This window comes from Onychostoma macrolepis, chromosome 14, assembly GCF_012432095.1.
Source record: "Onychostoma macrolepis isolate SWU-2019 chromosome 14, ASM1243209v1, whole genome shotgun sequence".
Classification (NCBI taxonomy): Eukaryota; Metazoa; Chordata; class Actinopteri; order Cypriniformes; family Cyprinidae; genus Onychostoma; species Onychostoma macrolepis.
Window position 1 is genome coordinate 1,230,953 of NC_081168.1, and position 20,333 is coordinate 1,251,285.

Below are 20,333 nucleotides of genomic sequence, written 5' to 3' on the forward strand. Positions count from 1 at the left end.
TTCCAAGCTTTCCTGCTGCACTGGGGACATCACATGCATGTGCGAGTCATGAAAATTATGAAAATAAATCTAGGAATTATTTGATTGTTGGATTTTAAATCTGCGGGGTTGAGGCATCAAAAGTAACTAAGTAAGCTGGATGGTAACTGTAATAGTATTACTGAAATATTATTAGTAATTAGTTACACTACTAGTTACTGCAAAAAGTAATAATATTACAGTAATTAAGTTACTAGTAACTAGTTACTGCCAAACACTGACAGGCACACACATCACTCAAACATAGAAGCAGGAAGCAGGAAACACGTGATTTCAGGGAAAGAGAAACTGAAGTGAAGTTGATGTTGTGTGTTTATGTCTGTATTCATGCAGTAAAATGGCAGAAGCCAGAGTCTCTCAGGATGAGTTCATATGTGCAGTGTGTCAGGATCTCCTGGAGGATCCAGTGGCCATTCCCTGTGGACACAGTTACTGTAAGAGCTGTATTACAGCCTGCTGGGATCAGGAGGATCAGATGAGAGTCTACAGCTGCCCTCAGTGCAGACAGACCTTCAGTCCAAGACCTGCTTTAGCTAGAAACACCATGCTGGCTGAAGTGGTGGAGAAACTGAAGAAGACCAATCTTCCTGCTGACTTTGACGCTGGAGCTGGAGATGTGCAGTGTGACGTCTGTACTGGAAGAAAATACAAAGCTGTCAAGTCCTGTCTGGTGTGTCTGAACTCTTACTGTCAGAATCACCTCAAACAACATGAGAGTTTCTTTAAAGGAAAGAGACACAATTTGACTGAAGCCACTGGACGACTGCAGGAGATGATCTGCCAGAAACATGAGAAGCTCCTCGAGGTTTTCTGTCGCACTGACCAGAATTGTATATGTATGCTGTGTACGATTATTGAACATAAAAACCACGACATTGTATCAGCTGCAGCACAGAGGACAGAGAAACAGGTATTTAACACTAGAGATCAAGTTAATACTCAGTACAGTGACCCAGTAGTCTGTTTATTTTTTGTGTAGAGCCACAGCTTAATTACACAGAAACACTGTCAGTGTGAAGCTCTACGTTTGTGTCAGTTTCACTTTTACTATGCGTACACTTGGAGTGTGAAACAGGCCTTAATCTTCATGTTAATTCATGTATGATGATTGTAACCGATCATCATTTCTGGAGTTTGATCCTACAGCCATTAGTTATCAGCTCCACTTTTACTGGATTCATCTGTTCACATGATGATTTATTGCCAGTAGTTTTCTGTGAGATTCACTATCATGTGTTTGTCCTGCAGAAGCAGCTGAAGGAGACGCAGAAGACACTCCAGCAGAGAATCCAGCAGAGAGAGAAAGATCTTCAGCGGCTGAGAGAGTCTGTGGAGTCTCATAAGGTGAGTCTGGAGAAGAAGAGAAGTTTGTCTCAGTCTCAGTTCAGACTCACTGAAGCCTGAATCACTGTGTGTCCTAACAGCGCTCTGCACAGACAGCAGTGGAGGACAGTGAGAGGATCTTTACTGAGCTCATCCGCTCCATTGAGAGACGCCGCTCTGAGCTGATACGGCTGATCAGAGATCAGGAAAAGCAAGCAGTGAGTCGAGCTGAAGGACGACTGGAGCGACTGCAGCAGGAGATCAATGATCTGAGGAGGAGAGACGCTGAGCTGGAGCAGCTTTCACACACACAGGATCACATCCAGTTCCTCCAGGTAACACAGATCTAGAAGAACAGGATCATAGTGGACTTGAGCAGATCCTGCTGTGAAACCAGACTCACAGAGAAACATTTAATGAGTGTCTTATTATATAATCATCAGTCAGACTCTCATCTAATCATCTTCTTTTGAAAGAAATGCCGCTTACAAATGGCTTTCAGCTCTGGTAATCTCTTAAGAACAGGGTTTTCGTGGGTCTTAAAAAAGTATTTAAAAGTCTTGAATTTAGTTGCATCAAATTTAAGTCTAAAAAGTCTTAATTATGATTTCAAGAGGTCTTAAATTTGGGGACGGAAAGACCAGAACTGCGATATGGCTGAATGTGATGATTAAACTTCAAAAGGCTATAAAACATGTATACCTGTTTTAAAATCCCCTTTCTCAAATCAGGCTGTTCTGAGATTCCTGTCAGAATTACGTAGTTCTGTACAGGCCCCTCCCATGATAGTTGATTGACAAGACCGTCTTACCTTAGACCCGCCCTGAGTGAGTTGAGAGCTGTCCGCCTCCAGTGCAGGGGAAGACAAGATGGCTGACGCGTCAACGTATCTGGAGCAGTTGAATACGGAATCTACACATGCGGTGTGCTCGTTTTTTACACTACCATTAAGAAATTTTAACCAAAGTATGTTATAGACTTTTCATTAAGACCAAAAAGAATCATATCAACTTGTGGAAAATGGGCATCCGATGACCCCTTTAAATGTGAACTGGTGGATCGATAAGAAGACAATGCATTATAAAAATCTAAACAGTACAGAGGTGTGCGATATGTATGGTCTGCTATAATATCGTAATTGTTGTTTTAACGATGTGCGATTTGATATCGAGTATAATAGACGAAAAGCAAACAAAACACCTACAGAGTGCGCACATACATTACATGATGAAATCTACCAGGTTAAACTAGTGCAAATAGTGCATGTGCGCATTTAGAGTGCATTCTTTCACTGCATGAATCAGTCTATTAAAATGCATTTAGAATTAGGGGTGTCAACATTAATGCATTAACGCATGTGATTAATCAAAAAAATTTGACGCGTTAATATTTTTTTTAATTAATCAAATTAATCGTTTGATAAGGTTTGACCCCAACTCCTTCCCGTCATCGCAGCGTGGAAGGTTATCTATGATTGTGTGATGAGGGTACAGAGCCAGTGTTGCCAGGGTAACGGCACAAGTGGGCTATTTTGAAAATACAGTCGAGGGAAAAAATTACAGAGCCGTGGGTTGTGGTTTTTTGGGCTACTTTTATAATGTACCGCGGCCGCCCAAAGTGTATATAGACAAATAAAAATTCAAATAGATCCTTTTACTAATGTGTATTATACTTGGAATGTATCCCTGGCAACTTAAGAACGGAGAGGCGGTTGTAACATCACAAACAACGTGAGTTTCAGCAGAGCACATGTTAAGGCTTTTACGCAGCAGAAATAAACATGAAAACAGCCACTATAGATTATATAAGATAATAAACGCACAATAAAGATAGATATGGTTTGTATGTGATTTTCTTGAAGTGAATGTGTACATCTGAAATGCAAATTTGTGCAGCGATATAAAAGGCTATAAATAGCATATTTTAACAACAGTAAACGACCAAATTCCACATGTGATCACAAAAGGAAGTTATTACAAACACTCGATGGTGGTTTGAAGTAAGATCTGAGTAAAAGTGCACTATTAATCTCATAAATTGTCTAAATGTAGCATGCTAATGTTAGCTCTAATGCACCTGCAGAACAGGTCCAATTCTTCCTTATAATGTATTTTGTCACGTAAGGTCGCAAGAAATGTTTTGTTGTATTTAGAAATACTTTTGATAATAGTTGGGTAAATGTGTACTGGGATTGAAGCGATGTGGCTTGGTAAACGTTTTATTGCCAGTATAAAGGCTGATAATGGCTGAATAAAAACTGGCGGAGGTGTGAAAGGTTCTGTTTCCTTAAACTAGTTTCATGCATTTCTTTTTCAACACATTTACAGGTAAATCCTAGTATTTTAAATTTGCGATTATTCATGATTAATCACAGTCCATGACTGTGATTAACGTGATTATTTTTTTTTATCGATTGACAGCACTATTTAGAATTATCACATAATTCAAGGGCAGAAAATACTTTTTTTCTCCAAAAGTCAGCATGATTACAAATGTGATATTGACATACAACATACAACAGTTCAATAAACGAGAAGACAATATTAAGAGACTTACGTTTTAGACGCCATATTTCCTGTTTTTGCTCTATTTTTCCAACAAAAATCATTCCAAACACAGCCACAGTGCTGTTTTGCGTCTCTGAACAACATGAGGTGTTTCATTCCTGAATGAATCAACAGTTTAAATGATTCGGTTCAATCGCATTGACTCACTTAACAGTGACTTGCTGCCACCTACTGGCGGTTTTAATTTCACATTTAAGGTACCTTTTCATTTTTAAAATAATTTCAATCATCAGTTTTCAATGTTTTATGTTTAAAATATCAAAACATTATTTATGCATTTGTAACTGCAGGTTAAAGTATTCCATGTCCCTCAGAGCTCCATTAAACAGTGTGTAAATACATCTTAATGCTACTTCTAATGCAGCTTCTGTGTTTCCTCTGCATTGCAAAGATCAATTTCATTGATACTGATTTAATTTGCTTGCTAACAGCACAAATGCAAGAATTTGACTCAAAAGATGGTGCACACTTTTAGAAAAAATGGCTTAAAGGTAAAATGATTAATTTCTATCACTGCTGTGAACTGACCTCACAGAATATGAAGAACATCAAAAAAATTCAAGAGTCAGCTGTCAGCACAATTAGAGATAAGATATCAGCACAATAACACTCAGCAAAATATTGTCTAATTATCGTTATCGATAAAATCCAAGAAAATGATCGAGATATAATTTTTTTTATCAATATCGCACACCCCTAATTTATATCATTTAATTAGTATAATAATTTATTGATGATAATTGTTTAAATTAAAAACCTGAAATGTAAAGTGTATCAGGAAACAGAAGCAGAGAGTGCTGCACGGGTGTCTTTATAAAGCCCCTGGTGCTCATTGGGTATAGTAGAGGTAAATATCAAATTATGTAGATGGAATACTTCCAAGGCATTCACAGGGTAAGATAAAAAGCCTTTAATGTGCTGGGCTTAAATCATTACAAATAGTTATAATGACTCTTAAATTGTGTTTAAGAATGGCTGAACACAAATATGCTATTCGTGTGAAAATATGGCATATCCCATGGCGAGGCATTATAATGAGGTGGGCCATGTCACTAAGAGTTCTCTTAAAGTTATTGGAATTGAATCTATCCCTTGTTCAATAAGAGGTGGAAATAGACAGAAACAGCTTCTACAAAGAGACACTTTTTGGATCCATATGCTCCGGGCGACTAAATCCCCAGGAGTTAATGAAGAAATTTATTTTTTACCATTTTTGTAATTTGTACTATTTATGGTGTATAATTTTATATTTGCATTGTTATACTGTATGTATAAAATTTTGGATTAATGCTGCCTTCACGTGCTATCGGAAATGTCCTATTTCCCACTTATGAAGTCGTATTTACGAGCTTGTCGTATTCAAGTGCTTTAATGTCAGAAAGAAGAAAATGTAGCATCCCATTGGTTGACAATCATATAAACATTCACCGCGCTGTACATGCAGTTCGCTGACAATTCTGGAATTTCGTTCAAATACATGCTTATTTCACTGCTTATAAAACACACGATATGCTTTGAATGATCGTTCATATCTAGCCTATAAATACACTACTTTAGCGACAAGACAAAGGGATGTAGTTGTTGTGAGAACAGCATTGACAGCAGCAAAGGTTGTTCCCTCCACCATGTTTAAAGTTTATGACCCGCCCAACTCGGAAACTCGGGTATCAAAATTATTTCCGAATTTCCCAGTAGTAAATACGACTTGAGAGGCCTTTCACGTCCAATTTCCGATTAGGAAACTGGTATTTATGATAATTCCGATAGCACATGAAGGCAGCATAAGATACTAGTATTAGCCACACCTACATATTAACCAGCTGTCTTGGATGATTCAGTAATTAACACTAGTATAAGAACACCTGTTTAAGCAACTGATGTGTGTTCTGAAGAAGGCTTTGTGCCGAAACGCGTAGATCTACTTTTAACTATTTGTAATGATTTAAGCCCAGCACATTAAAGGCTTTTTATCTTACCCCGTGAGTGCCTTGGAAGTATTTAATCTACACAATGTAAAGTTAATCATTTTATAAAACTTTTAGTTTTTTTGTGAACTGTAAATTGTTTTTTACAGTACTTTTACAGTTTAATATGGGTCTATAGACATTGTCCTACCCCGCTCATATGGTATTAATTTTATATGTGCAGATCTTAAAAAGGTCTTAAATGTGAGCTTAAAAATCCTGCAGAAACCCTGAAGAATCATTTCTCTGGGCTCTTTCTTCCTGAAGATATATTTAGCTGTCAAACACCACTACCGCCACCAACAGTTCAAAACTTGACTAACATTTAAACTTTTTACCTCATTTTTCATTCTGATTTATTATGTCATGGTGAAATCAGTGAAATCGATAGTACAGAATCTGAGTAATATTCATCAAAATTGGATCCAGTGATCCTCAAGCCTGATAAAACTGATATTTATTTGACTGTAACACATTGATGCATTTGACCACGAAGATCCCAAACATGAAATGAGGCTGTATATTAGCAATGCTTCAGCGTATTCAAACCTGGGTGTGTCTTTAAAGGTCCTTGTGAAATTTCAGTGTCTCTAACTGCTCTAAAGTTATAAATAATGGTTAATCTAATCGTAGCCTTTGAGCTGCTTCGCCTGAGCAAATTGACTCAACCCTACAATGAGACTCCATTGATGTGCTTGAGCTGTTAGATGGACATTTATGTTCTTAGCAGATGTTTTATCATCCAAACTATTACCTAAAAAGTTCACATATAATGTAAGAGTCAAATACTACAACCCGAATTCCGAAAATGTTGGGACGTTTTTTAAATTTGAATAAAATTAAAACTAAAAGACTAAAATCACATGAGCCAATATTTTATTCACAATAGAACATAGATAACGTCCGTCCTTCGGATGAGACATTAAACCGAGGTCCTGACTCTCTGTGGTCATTAAAAATCCCACGATGTCCTTCGAAAAAGAGTAGGGGTGTAACCCCGGCATCCTGGCCAAATTTGCCCATTGGCCTTTGACCATCATGGCCTCCTAATCATCCCCATACACTGATTGGCTTCATCACTCTGTCTCCTCTCCACCAATAAACTGGTGTGTGGTGAGCGTTCTGGCGCAATATGGCTGCCATCGCATCATCCGGGTGGATGCTGCACACTGGTGGTGGTTGAGGATATTCCCCCCCTTTCATGTGAAGCGCTTTGAGTACCCAGAAAAGCGCTATATAAATGTAACGAATTATAACATAACAAATGTTTAAACTGAGAAATTTTACAATTTAATGCACAAAATGAGCTCATTTCAAATTTGATGCCTGCTACAGGTCTCAAAATAGTTGGGACGGGGGCATGTTTACCATGGTGTAGCATCTCCTTTTCTTTTCAAAACAGTTTGAAGACGTCTGGGCATCGAGGTTATGAGTTTCTGGAGTTTTGGTGTTGGAATTTGGTCCCATTTTTGCCTGATATAGGTTTCCAGCTGCTGAAGAGTTCATGGTCGTCTTTGACATATTTTTCGTTTAATGATGCGCCAAATGTTCTCTATAGGTGAAAGATCTGGACTGCAGGCAGGCCAATTCAGCACCCGGACTCTTCTACTACGAAGCCATGCTGTTATAATAGCTGCAGTATGTGGTTTTGCATTGTCCTGTTGAAATAGACATCATCTGGAGGGGAGTATATGTTTCTCTAAAACCTTTATATTTATCTTTCAGCATTCATAGTGCCTTCCAAAACATGTAAGCTGCCCATACCGTATGCACTTATGCACCCCCATACCATCAGAGATGCTGGCTTTTGAAATGAACGCTGATAATATGCTGGAAGATCTCCCTCCTGTTTAACCCGGAGGACACGGCGTCCGTGATTTCCAACAAGAATGTCAAATTTGGACTCGTCTGACCATAGAACACTTTTTCACTTTGAAACAGTCCATTTTAAATGAGCCTTGGCCCACAGGACACGATGGCGCTTCAGGACCATGTTCACATATAGCTTCCTTTTTGCATGATAGAGCTTTAGTTGGCATCTGCAGATGGCACGGCGGATTGTGTTTACCGACAGTGGTTTCTGGAAGTATTCCTGGGCCCATTTAGTAATGTCAATGACAGAATCATGCCGATGAGTGATGCAGTGTCATCTGCGGGCCCGAAAACCACGGGCATCCAATAAAGGTCTTCGGCCTTGTCCCTTACGCACAGAGATTTCTCCAGTTTCTCTGAATCTTTTGAATCGTTTCAAAATTTCTTGCTTTTTCAGCCCTTTGTTGCCCCCGTGCCAACTTTTTTGAGACCTGTAGCAGGCATCAAATTTGAAATGAGCTCATTTAGTGGACAAAAGTGTAAAATTTCTCAGTTTAAACATTTGTTATGTTCTCTGTGTTCTACTTTGAATAAAAAATATTGGCACATGTGATTTGAAAGTCTTTTAGTCATTTTATTATTAAAAAAAAAAAAAAAACGTCCCAACATTTCCAGAATTCGGGTTGTAGAATCTGTAGCTCTAATGTGATATAATGAATATGGGAAGAATGAAGCTGATGCTGTGAAAGTGCTGGATTGAGGTGAGTTACTAAAGATCAGTCAAGTCAACAAGAGCCGCACAAATCTGATGTTGGAGCAGGTTATTGGATGAAGTGTGGAGCTGATTTTGATTTCTGTTTTCTGTAGAGTTTCCAGTCTCTCTCAGCACCTCCTGAATACACAGATGTACATGATGATGCCTTCATTTCTCTTTTCCCTTTTGATGATTTGAGAGAATCTGTCCATCAGCTGAGAGACAAACTGGAGGATTTCTGCAAAGAGGAGCTCAAGAAGATCTCAGACAGAGGTAAAGTCCTGGAGATTCATCTGCTCTCAGAAACGAGTCCATCATCATCTCATATCATGGAGAACATCATATGTGACCCTGGACCACAAAACCAGTCTTAAGTCGCTGGGGTATATTTGTAGCAATAGCCAAGAATACATTGTATGGGTCAAAATTATCGATTTTTCTTTTATGCCAAAAATCATTAGGATATTAAGTAAAGATCATGTTCCATGAAGATATTTTGTAAATTTCTTACCGTAAATGTATCAAAACTTAATTTTTGATTAGTAATATGCATTGCTAAGAACTTCCTTTGGACAATTTTAAAGGCGATTTTCTCAATATTTAGATTTTTTTGCACCCTCAGATTCCAGGTTTTCAAATAGGTGTATCTCGGCCAAATATTGTCCGATCCTAACAAACCATACATCAATGGAAAGTTTATTCATTTAGCTTTCAGATGATGTATAAATCTCGAAAAATTGACACTTAAGACTGGTTTTGTCGTCCAGGGTCACATATTAGAAATGTCTTAGGAATGGATGCAGGATCATGAGAATCACACTGTTCATGTCTGTTGATTTCCACAGTCACACTCACCAACATTGTTCTCTGGACCAGGAACGACTTCCTACAATGTAAGTCAGTAAGAAAACAAGCAGAAAAACTCACTGAGTTCATGTTCTTCTGTAGAAGGTGAAAGAAGAGTTTTATAACTGATGATGTAAATGATGATTTGCACAGATATCTGGTCATCTGTACTGAGACACTGATGATACACTGAACATGAAGAGTTCAGCTACATGAAAAGATCAAACAGATTCATAATTCCTGATTCTGATGTGTTTTATCTCCATCAGATTCCCATCAGCTCACTCTGGATCTGAACACAGCGCATAAACTCCTCCATCTGTCTGAGAGAAACAGAGCGATTACTAACACTGGCAAAGTCCAGTCGTATCCTGATCATCCAGACAGATTTGATTATTACCGTCAGGTGTTGTGTAGAGAGAGTGTGTGTGGACGCTGTTACTGGGAGCTGCAGTGGAGTGAATATGTGCGTATATCAGTGTCATATAAGAGCATCAGCAGGAAGGGACAGCGTAATGAGTGTATCTTTGGACATAATAATCAGTCCTGGAGTTTGTCCTGCTCTCCCTCCAGATACTCATTCAGACACAATAATATAGAGACTCGTCTCCCTGTGAAGTCCATCATCAGGAGAATAGGAGTGTATGATGATGATGATGATGATGATGATGATGATGATGATGTCAGGAGAATAGGAGTGTTTGTGGATCACGGTGCAGGAACTCTGTCCTTCTACAGCGTCTCTGACACAATGAGCCTCATCCACACAGTCCAGACCACATTCACTCAGCCGCTCTATCCTGGGTTTGGGTTTGGTATTTTTGATTATGGATCATCAGTGAAACTGTGTTGATGAAGCAGAATAGACTGACGAGAGATTCAACCCATAATGCTTTGAGTTACATGATGAATCAGTAACAGTGAGATGTTATACAGTCTCTTCTTTTCTCTTCATGACATTAATACTGCAGCTGAACTTCTGTCAGTGAAATAACATGAATCAGAATAAATGTGTGTAATAAATCCTCATATAGACAGTAATATCAGTGTGTGTGTGAGTCTTGCTGAGTGGTTTATGTGCTTTTCTTTACCTCTGTGTTGATCAAAATCAGTCATTTAGTTTATATTGTAGTGTCACTTTTTTTCTAAATTAAAATCAAATGATCACACAAAGTCGGTAAATAATTTTCATTATTCTCCTTATGGAGCTCCGGCCCTTTTCAGTGTTTTGTGTTCTTTTGTCTTCTGGCATCACATGCTGCTGTTTTTATTGTCATACATTTAGCTGTTAACCTCGGAATTCATTTTTATTTGTAAGTTACAGATTGTCAATATTTTGTGTTACAGTTTTTCTTGATTGCTAACACATAACTGATTAACCATTCATTCAGTTCTCGAAACAAAGACACATTTCTCAAAAATTTTAACACGTCACCTGTTTTCACACACGCTTCATTTTGCTCAATCTTTTCTGCAAAACTCTACACAAAAATGTCCTCATTTTGCACAAGCTTGACCATGTTCTCATTCAGAACACACGAGAACACAATATAATTATATTCATCACAATATGAACTCAGATTTACCCATGTGTGAACATTAAGTAACAAAAGTGATGACACACAGGTCAGAATCTCAGGATGATATTAACAGGAGCACAGCTGATATTTGCTTTGGAAAATAAATCCTAGTGGTGCTAGACAAAGAGGAAAAGAAGAGAGAGAGAAAAAACTAAGGGGACGGGGTCAAAGGTCATTTGTTTCTGACGAAATATAAAGCAATGTAGTTGTTCATGTTCTTTTGCAGGAATGATCATGAGGGAAGTTGGCTTACAGGCCAAAGAATTACAGAAAACGGATAATTTTTATTAGCTGTTTAAGCTTTTATGCCTAAGATGTTAGTGCACAGAGATCTGTAGGTCTGCCTGAGAGGAAACCGGTTGTGTCCGGGGTGAGAGGGGTCTGTGATGATGTTACCTGCCCGTTTCTTCACTCTGGAGTTGTACAAGTCCTGAAGGTTGGGCGGGTGCACACCAGTTATCCTTTCTTACCGAAGTGTGACCCTTTTCTTAACCCTAGGGGTTAATTTTATTATTTCTCTAACACAAATCCTGGATCCCCGGCAGTTAGATGGTGGCGGTATTTTTCTTTAGTGTTTACAAAATTAATATTTTCTCCTGTACCAATTTTACCCAATCCCTTTTCTAAAGATCAATTAAACAATTCTTATTTGCAGTTCACAGGAATTCAGTAACTTTGTAAATGAATTAACTTGCCAGACTCAGTGAAATACCAAAAGTACAAATGTTAAAGAGAAAAAGAATAACAAAGGTTTATTTTTTTTACATTAATGTAATAACTCACTTTTTTCTAAACAGTAAATGAAGAAATCAATAACAACCTTCTTTTGAAAGAAAGCAGGTAAACAGTTATCCTTGATTATATGCAAGTGGCTTCTTTTCTTTTAAATAAAATATATAAACCTCTTTTTTAGGGTTAAATAATATACAGGTATGTATATTGTTATTTTTACTGTTATGTTTACATTAAACTGTAATTATTTAAAACTGTAATTTTGTAATTCATTACATTTGCTATAAATGGTTAGCCAGTGTAGCCGGGGAGGTGGCTAGTAGTAAAGGGCGTGGCCAATCAGGTAGTTTGAGCTTTTAAGCAGGCACCTGAAAGGATGCCTAGAGACGGGGTTTGATCTCTTTGTATGGAAGTGTGCTGTCTGGTAGCACTTCCCTGTTTGTTGGTGCACGGATGTGGTCTGGGTGAGTAGGTAGGCTATGTGAATATCGATTGTTTGGCCTTATATTCACAATGTTTTTTATTAAATTAGGTTATTCTGTTTTTAATGTAGACGCAAACACCGTGCTATCCTCTGTACGTGTAGTACCCCCGTGTTTGATTGTGCACTTGGTCCGGGTGAGCAGGTAGGCTAAACGAAACATAGGTTGTTAATTGTGTTTTGTGTTTTTGTATTCGGTTTAGTTGGTCGCTGTTCCTCCAGTGTTTGTGATGTTGCATGTTCTCAGCTAGCCGGTTCTTGTATATGTGCATTGTATCCCTCCAGCGCCATTAAGATTTGGATGACTATTCTGAACTGGACTGGCTAGCAGAGTGTTTTTATTTTTCTATTTTCGTTTTTGTTTGTATATCACTTCCCAGCCTCATGTTGCCAGCCAACCTTGGTACCCGTTATACCTGTTGATGCTTTAAAACACACAAACTATTTATTTGCATGAGGGTTATGTTTGCATTGAAATTAACCGTTGATTTGGAGTACTTGAGGTGGTTTTTTACATGTAGTAAGAATTGGAAGGTGTTTATGAAAAAATTTTTTTTTTTTTTTGGATTATTTTGTGTGGAGAAGCTTGGATTGTGTGGGGGGTTTATGGAGGGTTGGCTGGCTATTAATATCCTTTTGAGGGGAAATGAATTTGTTATAAGATGTATTTTGTTTGTATTCATTTCCTTTTATTGGTTTATTTGTATTAAACTTATTTTTGTGATGTAAGTCTATGAATAGTGTTTTTGTGGTCACTCTTGCTTGAAAGGGGAGTTACACCAGCTTTAGAGCATTAAGAATGGGTGTCTCAACTGTACCATGCTACTGTTTCAACTGTACACCATATGGGTAGAGTTGAGACAAAAATGCACCTAATGTTTATGAGCTAATTGTGGAAAATATGAACTACTTATGGCTATTATCAATTTATGATATTTTGGTACACAAGCAAAAGAAATATCATGTGAAAAATCACTTCATTTCAGCATCTAGTTTTTTTGTAGTGATGAAAAAAGCAGAAAGTGTCTCTACTGTACTCCGTCTACTCTAACTGATGAAAATAACTGTCATTTTTACCCATTCGGTCAAATATTGCGCTGCAAAGAGCAATACAACTTTTAACTTGTCTATAACTTGGCAATTGACCATGGAATAAACGGGAATAATAATCTGCTTCGCATCAGGCAGTTATTTGCCTCCATTGATTATCCCTTGCATATACATAACGTGTTTTTCTTAAATATATACACATGCATGTGTTTGTATTTATATATGCATAGTAAATATACACAGTACACACTCATTATGTTAACAAAAACTTTTATTTTGGATACTATTAATAGTTTGACAGCACTACCTCTTTTTTTTTTTTTCATTTTCTACATTTCTTTGTAGGAAACCACACACACACCCATATTTAAACACTCTTCTCAAACAGCATCAGCTTGTAACGCAGATGATATCAGTCACAACATGCCCTACATGACTAATAAAAATCACAAACAAATTATATATCATTTTGTGTCAAACAAATGAGGAAAATAAAGAGTTGAAGCAGCTCTAAGAGTTTAGAATAGTTATCTGCATTCTTCTGAAGGCGTTCCACCTGTGCTTTCAGTGTTGAATGCCCTGATTTTTAAACATGTTAATTACACAAACAAAATGTTTTGTATCCTGTCTCTGGAAAAAATCAACAGTGATTGATTAGCCTATATTTGTTTATTGTAGACCTTATTACTACACAAAGCAAAAGTTGCTGAAATATCCACAACAGTAAAAGAGCACACGATTTATCTGTCAAACAGGGGTGCGTTTCCCAGATGCATCATTAGCTAACTATGATTATTAGTTCCACTGAACTACTTCATCACCCCAGATGACCGCCAAAGTTGCATTTGTCACTAGCAACATACTCATCATGCATTGTGTTATAAAAATTAAACAAAGTTTGAAAACAACTTTCGTTCTGTCGAGATCACGAGAAAACAAGAAAGAAAAATAAGAATAACCCATGGCCTCTTAGGACTTCCATAATCAGCTGTTCCGTTCATCTCGCTGCTGCACTGAAGCGCCTGGAAGAAATGCGAGCGTCTCTCTCTATTTGCCACGCGTCTAGATTTGAAAAAAAGGAGCTTGAGCACGCAAAAGACGTGATATGTGAACGGACGAATAATGAGAAAATACTCTCTCTACACAACACCTGAAGATAATGATCAAATCTGTTTGGATGATCAGGATACGGCTGGACTGTGTTAGTGTAAGTAATCACTCTCTTGTTCTCAGACAGACGGAGGTAATTATTCACTGTGTTCAGATCCAGAGTGAGCTGATGGGAATCTGATGGAGATAAAACACATCAGAATCAGGAATTATGAATCCGTTTGATCTTTTCATGTAGCTGAACTCTTCATGTTAGATTAGATTAGATTAGATTCAACTTTATTGTCATTACACAAGTACAGGTACAAGGCAACGAAATGCAGTTTAGGTCTAACCAGAAGTGCAATAGTAGCAAGTGCAGTATATACAATGGTTGAATAAGTGCAGGACAAGGATATGTACTGAGTATATGTATAAATATATATAGAAAGATGGTTATTAATATAAACAGAATTTACAGGTGAATATGTATAGTGAATAAATATACAGAAATTACAAGTGAATATGTATAGTGAATAAATGTACAGAATTTACAGGTGAATATGTATAGTGAATAAATATACAGATGGCTATTACTATAGGCAGAATTTACAGGTGATATGTACTATCAATATAATATATATACAGATGACTGTTACTATAAACAAGGTGTAAAAGTGCAGTGGAAGTGATTGCGTATTACAATTAGACATACGGTGCAAAATATTAATGTAAGCATTGATAATGTAACAACAGTCGGCAGTGCAAATGAGCATAGTCCAATTTAGGTATGGTAGTGCAAGATACAAAAGTAAACAGTTGTTACTGTGATAAATATTTACATTCAGTAGTGCAAATAAGGCAGATGTGAGGTAGGAGAGAAGAGTTAATAATATATGAGGAAGTGGATCAACGGGGGGTAGAGTTCAGTAAAGAGACAGCTCTGGGGAAGAAACTGTTCTTTAGTCTGCTGGTCCTGTTCAGTGTATCATCAGTGTCTCAGTACAGATGACCAGATATCTGTGCAAATCATCATTTACATCATCAGTTATAAGACTCTTCTTTCACCTACAGAAGAACATGAACACACTCAGTGAGTTTTTCTGCTTGTTTTCTTACTGACTTACATTGTAGGAAGTCTTTCCTGGTCCTGGGAACAATGTTGGTGAGTGTGACTGTGGAAATCAACAGACATGAACAGTGTGATTCTCATGATCCTGCATCCATTCCTAACACATTTCTAATATGATGTTCTCTGTGATATCAGAATCAGAATGAGCTTTAATTGCCAGGTATGTTTACACATACGAGGAATTTGTTTTCGTGACAGAAGCTTCCACAGTGCAACAGAATGACAGTGACAGAACAAAAAACACAGATAATAAAAAGAATGAGATGATGGTGATGGATCATATGAGATGATGATGAACTCGTTTCTGAGAGCAGATGAATCTCCAGGACTTTACCTCTGTCTGAGATCTTCTTGAGCTCCTCTTTGCAGAAATCCTCCAGTTTGTCTCTCAGCTGATGGACCGATTCTCTCAGATCATCAAAAGAGACGAGAGAACTGAACGGATTGTCATTAACTTCTGTAGATTCAGGAGGTGCTGAGAGAGACTGGAAACTCTACAGAAAACAAATCAAAACTCATCAGCTCCACAGTTCACACAATTTCACTTCACTTCACACCACACTATCGACCACAACATTCTTTTGAATAGATTAGAAAACTTTGTTGGCATTAGTGGAAGTGCATTGGCATGGTTCAAATCGTAATTACTTAACCTCCATCAATTCGTAGCAGTGAATGAAGAGGTATCATATCGATCACAAGTGCAGTATGGAGTACCTCAAGGCTCAGTACTAGGGCCGTTACTTTTCACGCTTTACATGTTACCCTTCTGTCACTTGGCCTAGTTGTCGGGGACATTATTATTGAGGATTTTATAGTATCTGATCACAATCCGATCTTATGCACTGTTTATCTTCCTTGCCAGCCGAGTACATTTTGCTCGATTAAAAGATGGGTTCATCCACTAACGCCTAGTAAACATGTGGAGTTTAATGCGTCTTTTATGGAGACATTGTAATGTGTGAAAGTAGACCTCTTATCTCCGCATCTTGGTGTGGAGGAAGCTGTTAATATTTTTAATTCTGTATGCGCTGAAACATTAGACGGGGTTGCGCCCTTGAGGCAGGTGTGTAGAAAACGCAAGTTTACCCCATGGTACAAGAACATATCAAATCTTTGAGAAGAAGGTATAGAAGATGTGAACACAAATGGAAGAAAGACAAGTTACAAATCTCCTATGAAATGTTACGAGACTCCTTGGGTAAATTCCAACAGGCTGTGAAAATGGCCAGGGGCCTCATTTATAAAACTCTCCGTAGATTTCATCCTAAAAGTGTACGTACGCACAAAAGTTTTCAGAACCATGCGTACGCCGGAACCTGCGCAAAAATCCCTTTATAAATCCCAGTTAGGGGAAGATTGTGCGTACGTGCATCTCCACCCCGACTACTCCCCGAAATCACCATATATGGAGTTTACAACACCTAGTTTTACTATGCATAACCTCATCTGCATATCATTCCCATGCATATTCCCATCCACGTGACACCATGTTTAACACCGTCAAAGGTACAAGATATTAATGACATATGAGATACAGACTATAAATGCCATTTGTGCCAAACATTTTTTTTATTTATAAAATAATATCATCCAATATCCTTGTTATGTTTTAGAATAAATATATCAAAATATTCATGAAAAACTAAACTGTTTAAAATAGTTATCAAATAAATATTTTAGAATAAAGTTTTAAAGTTATAAAGAATAAAGTTGATCTCATTCTTTTACACTGGCTATTTTTAGTGGAAACAGGCCTATATTTATTGCAGTGTAAATACAATAGTCTGACTCAGTGCGTCTGACGTATTTTAAAAATGAAACGCACAAATCTTACCGTTCGCTTCCAGTTGTATCCTTCAAATACAGTGGTATTTTTCATAATGTTGTGGAGATGTCTTCACACGACATTAACACCTCTGTGCTGCGGTTGTACAGTAAGTTATTATCATTGGACCTATTCAAACCGGACAATGGACCGTTCGACCACCGAGTATCCAGCAGTGTCCACCATAATATCGAAGTAAGTGCGCATCATTGATCTCGCTAAAAATATTTTCTCATAACATGAGATCTGCAGTTTAAAGATTAATTATTGTGCACCTATAGCACTCCTCGCTGTCATTAAAACCAACCTGATCTCACAGAATTCCGTGTAATGTTCACGGACTTAATTAACCTCCGAATCTGTGGTGGCATCACGGAATCGCCGAAAATTCCGTGATGGGCTCACAGAAGGCATCAGCCGTGGTCCATGCACGGATTCACTGGTTCAACGTAAAAAGAGTGACTCCGATGCAGTTATACTTTCACTGGAGTACCTGACCCCACCCCTACCCTAAACCTACCCAGTTCTGAACAATAATGACGATAAATGTCCCAGTATCGCGTCGGCATATTGATGCTAAGGGTTTCCGTGCGTGGAGCACGGCTGATGCCTGTCACTGACTTACATTGGTATCACTTCTGTGAGCCCATCATGGAATTTTTTCTGTGAGCCCATCACGGAATTTTCGGCGATTCCGTGATGCCACCACAGATTCGGAGGTTAATTAAGTCCGTGAACATTACACGGAATTCTGGAATCAGGAAAAGTGATCAAGTGCATCTACTACAAATATGTCTAAATTCATATAGCCTAATTTTTGTTTAAATTCTGCATAATGACTTTATGTAATTTCAGTGCTTATTTACATTATGAGAGGGGAATATTTAATGCAAATGTGTGTATCGACATGAAAACAGAGATTAAAATCGTTGTTTACTTCATTAATTTTCTCACTCCTGGAAAAAGAGTCCGTACGCATGGGTCAGAGTTTGCGTGCAGGTGCGCAAATTTTCCCGTCAAGTTTGTTTTTATAAATCCCACCTTTTGCGTAGAAAGTGGCGTACGCCTCTTTCAGGGCAGGTTTTGTGCGTACGCAACGGTTATAAATGAGGCCCCAGGTCTAGATACTTTTCAGATGTTATTGAGAATAATCGTCAAAATCCGTCCTTTTCTAAACAAATGATTCATTCTTGAATCCTAGATTGGAGGTGCCTGGAGATATGCCTATGGGTTTATGTGAAAGTCTTTTAGATTTTTTTTTGCTGGGTGTATAGCAGACATCCGAAAGAATATACAACAATGTTCATATATGCCTATGGATATATCTGTAACTTATGCTGTGTTGTGTGATTTTGAGCCCATTTCTTTATCCATGCTTTTAGACATTAAGCTTAAGTCAACATTTTTGTCCTCAAGATATTGTTCCAACAAAGCTACTAAAGCAAGTTGAGTTGATTGGTCCATTTGTTTTATCAATAATTAATAAGAGTTTACTTTCTGAAATTGTTCCAACTTACTGTAAACATGCCATAGTGCAGCCTTTGTTGAATAAATCAAACCTGGATAAGAGTGTGTTGTGCAATTATAGACCAATTTCAAAGCTTCCTTTTTTAGCAAATATTTTGGAAAAATCTGTTTTTAAATCAACTTGAGTCCTTCCTTACTGAATGCTATTGTAGGATCAGAACGAGTCAGACAAAACTAAGATTCGATCAGAACATCGAAACATGAGGAGCCGAAATTCCTGAGAGGCCCCAAGAAAACAGGACAACGTCGTAAATCAGATTCCAAGCTCCGACCTCTGAAGGAAGCCTAACCAACAAGCCTCTTCCAGAACAGCTTGCAACATTAAGACAAAAGAACACTTATTGATAAGTTCAACGCAGGAAGGAGATCGTCAAATTTGGGATAAATGATCAAGATTAATGGTCAAAGAGATGGCCATCACATGTGTTCCACGAGAGAAATCACAAGCTTCTTTAGATTGACTCTTCCCCCACACATAGAAGACAAAGAACCAGACTGAAATTCCTCTGTCCAAAGAACATGTCTTTTGGTCTCCACAGAACTACATAGAGACTTTCTTTTTCATATGCATATAAAATCATCCTAAAAGGACATTTCTAGGCATAACACTATATTATGTATGTAACCACACATTAGACTATCATGTTTTAAGCACATATTATGTATGTCTTTTTAATAACTATTGAACGATTTTAAGGGTTATTCGTGTTTGGTATGTATGAGTTTGACAATTCTAGCTTGAAACGTTTCTTCCAACTGATTCTTTGTCAAATGTATCATATTCTGGTTATAGAAATCACATCCAAAAGTATACTTTGCAAGAGTGTGTAAAATTCGGACCATGTGACTGATAACATGCTGATTTATGATGGAAGGAACAACCCTAGCTAAGATAATAGCCTATCTAATTGGTCAAGACACCAAATGGGATGTGTCCCAAAAGCCGAGTTTAAAACTCAGGACAGCATCAAATCTCTCTCTCTCATCCTTCTTCTTCTTCTCGCCACCGCGTTTTGACGCTGTTTTAGCGCTCTTTGAGTGTGCTCTGGCCTACAGGCCAGTTGCTACTTAACACCACGATGAGAAGAAAAACCACCTAGTCTCGTTACTCATTTTATTCTTTTACTTTAGTTTCTTTTCTTTCTGTTGAGTCTCGTGTTCAAAAGTTAAGTTTGCCGCAAAGTCCAGCTCCGACTGCACCCGCTTCAAACTTCAACCAGCAACTGACTGCGCGACCATCCTCAGCCAACGCCCAACCATTGGCTTCCCAAGACATCACTTCAAAGACTACTGAACTTCCAGCCAATCACCAACTCGGGAAAACCCCTTTCCTGCAACGACGACAGAAGGGAATCCCTGTAACATAAAGGCAACGCAAGTAAAACAACTCCAGATTCTAACTGAACTGGTGCATTTAATATAAAATTTAGCCTCATTGAGAAACTCAACGCGAGGGTTAATTAAGTGATTGATGGTTTGTTCAGGTCTATGCGATAGCACATATTGCTATAAACTTGGGATTTCACATTCTCATTCTCTAAACTTATCCTTTCTCTCTTTCTGCAATGTGTGAATGTGTGAATGCTTGTGTTCATCTGTTAGATTAGTT

The 20,333-nt window shown here is 37.9% G+C and overlaps 1 protein-coding gene across 1 annotated transcript; it reads left to right on the forward strand.

Annotated features, from left to right (window-relative positions):
• Nucleotides 1–327: 327 nt before the first annotated feature.
• On the forward strand, nt 328–11,422 carry LOC131552846 (tripartite motif-containing protein 16-like). The gene is made up of 6 exons (XM_058796973.1): nt 328–949; nt 1,288–1,383; nt 1,464–1,697; nt 8,573–8,732; nt 9,305–9,352; nt 9,575–11,422. Exons 1-6 carry the CDS (start codon nt 377–379, stop codon nt 10,156–10,158), a joined length of 1,695 nt encoding a protein of 564 aa, XP_058652956.1. The 5' UTR covers nt 328–376; the 3' UTR covers nt 10,159–11,422.
• The last annotated feature ends 8,911 nt before the right edge of the window (nt 11,423–20,333 follow it).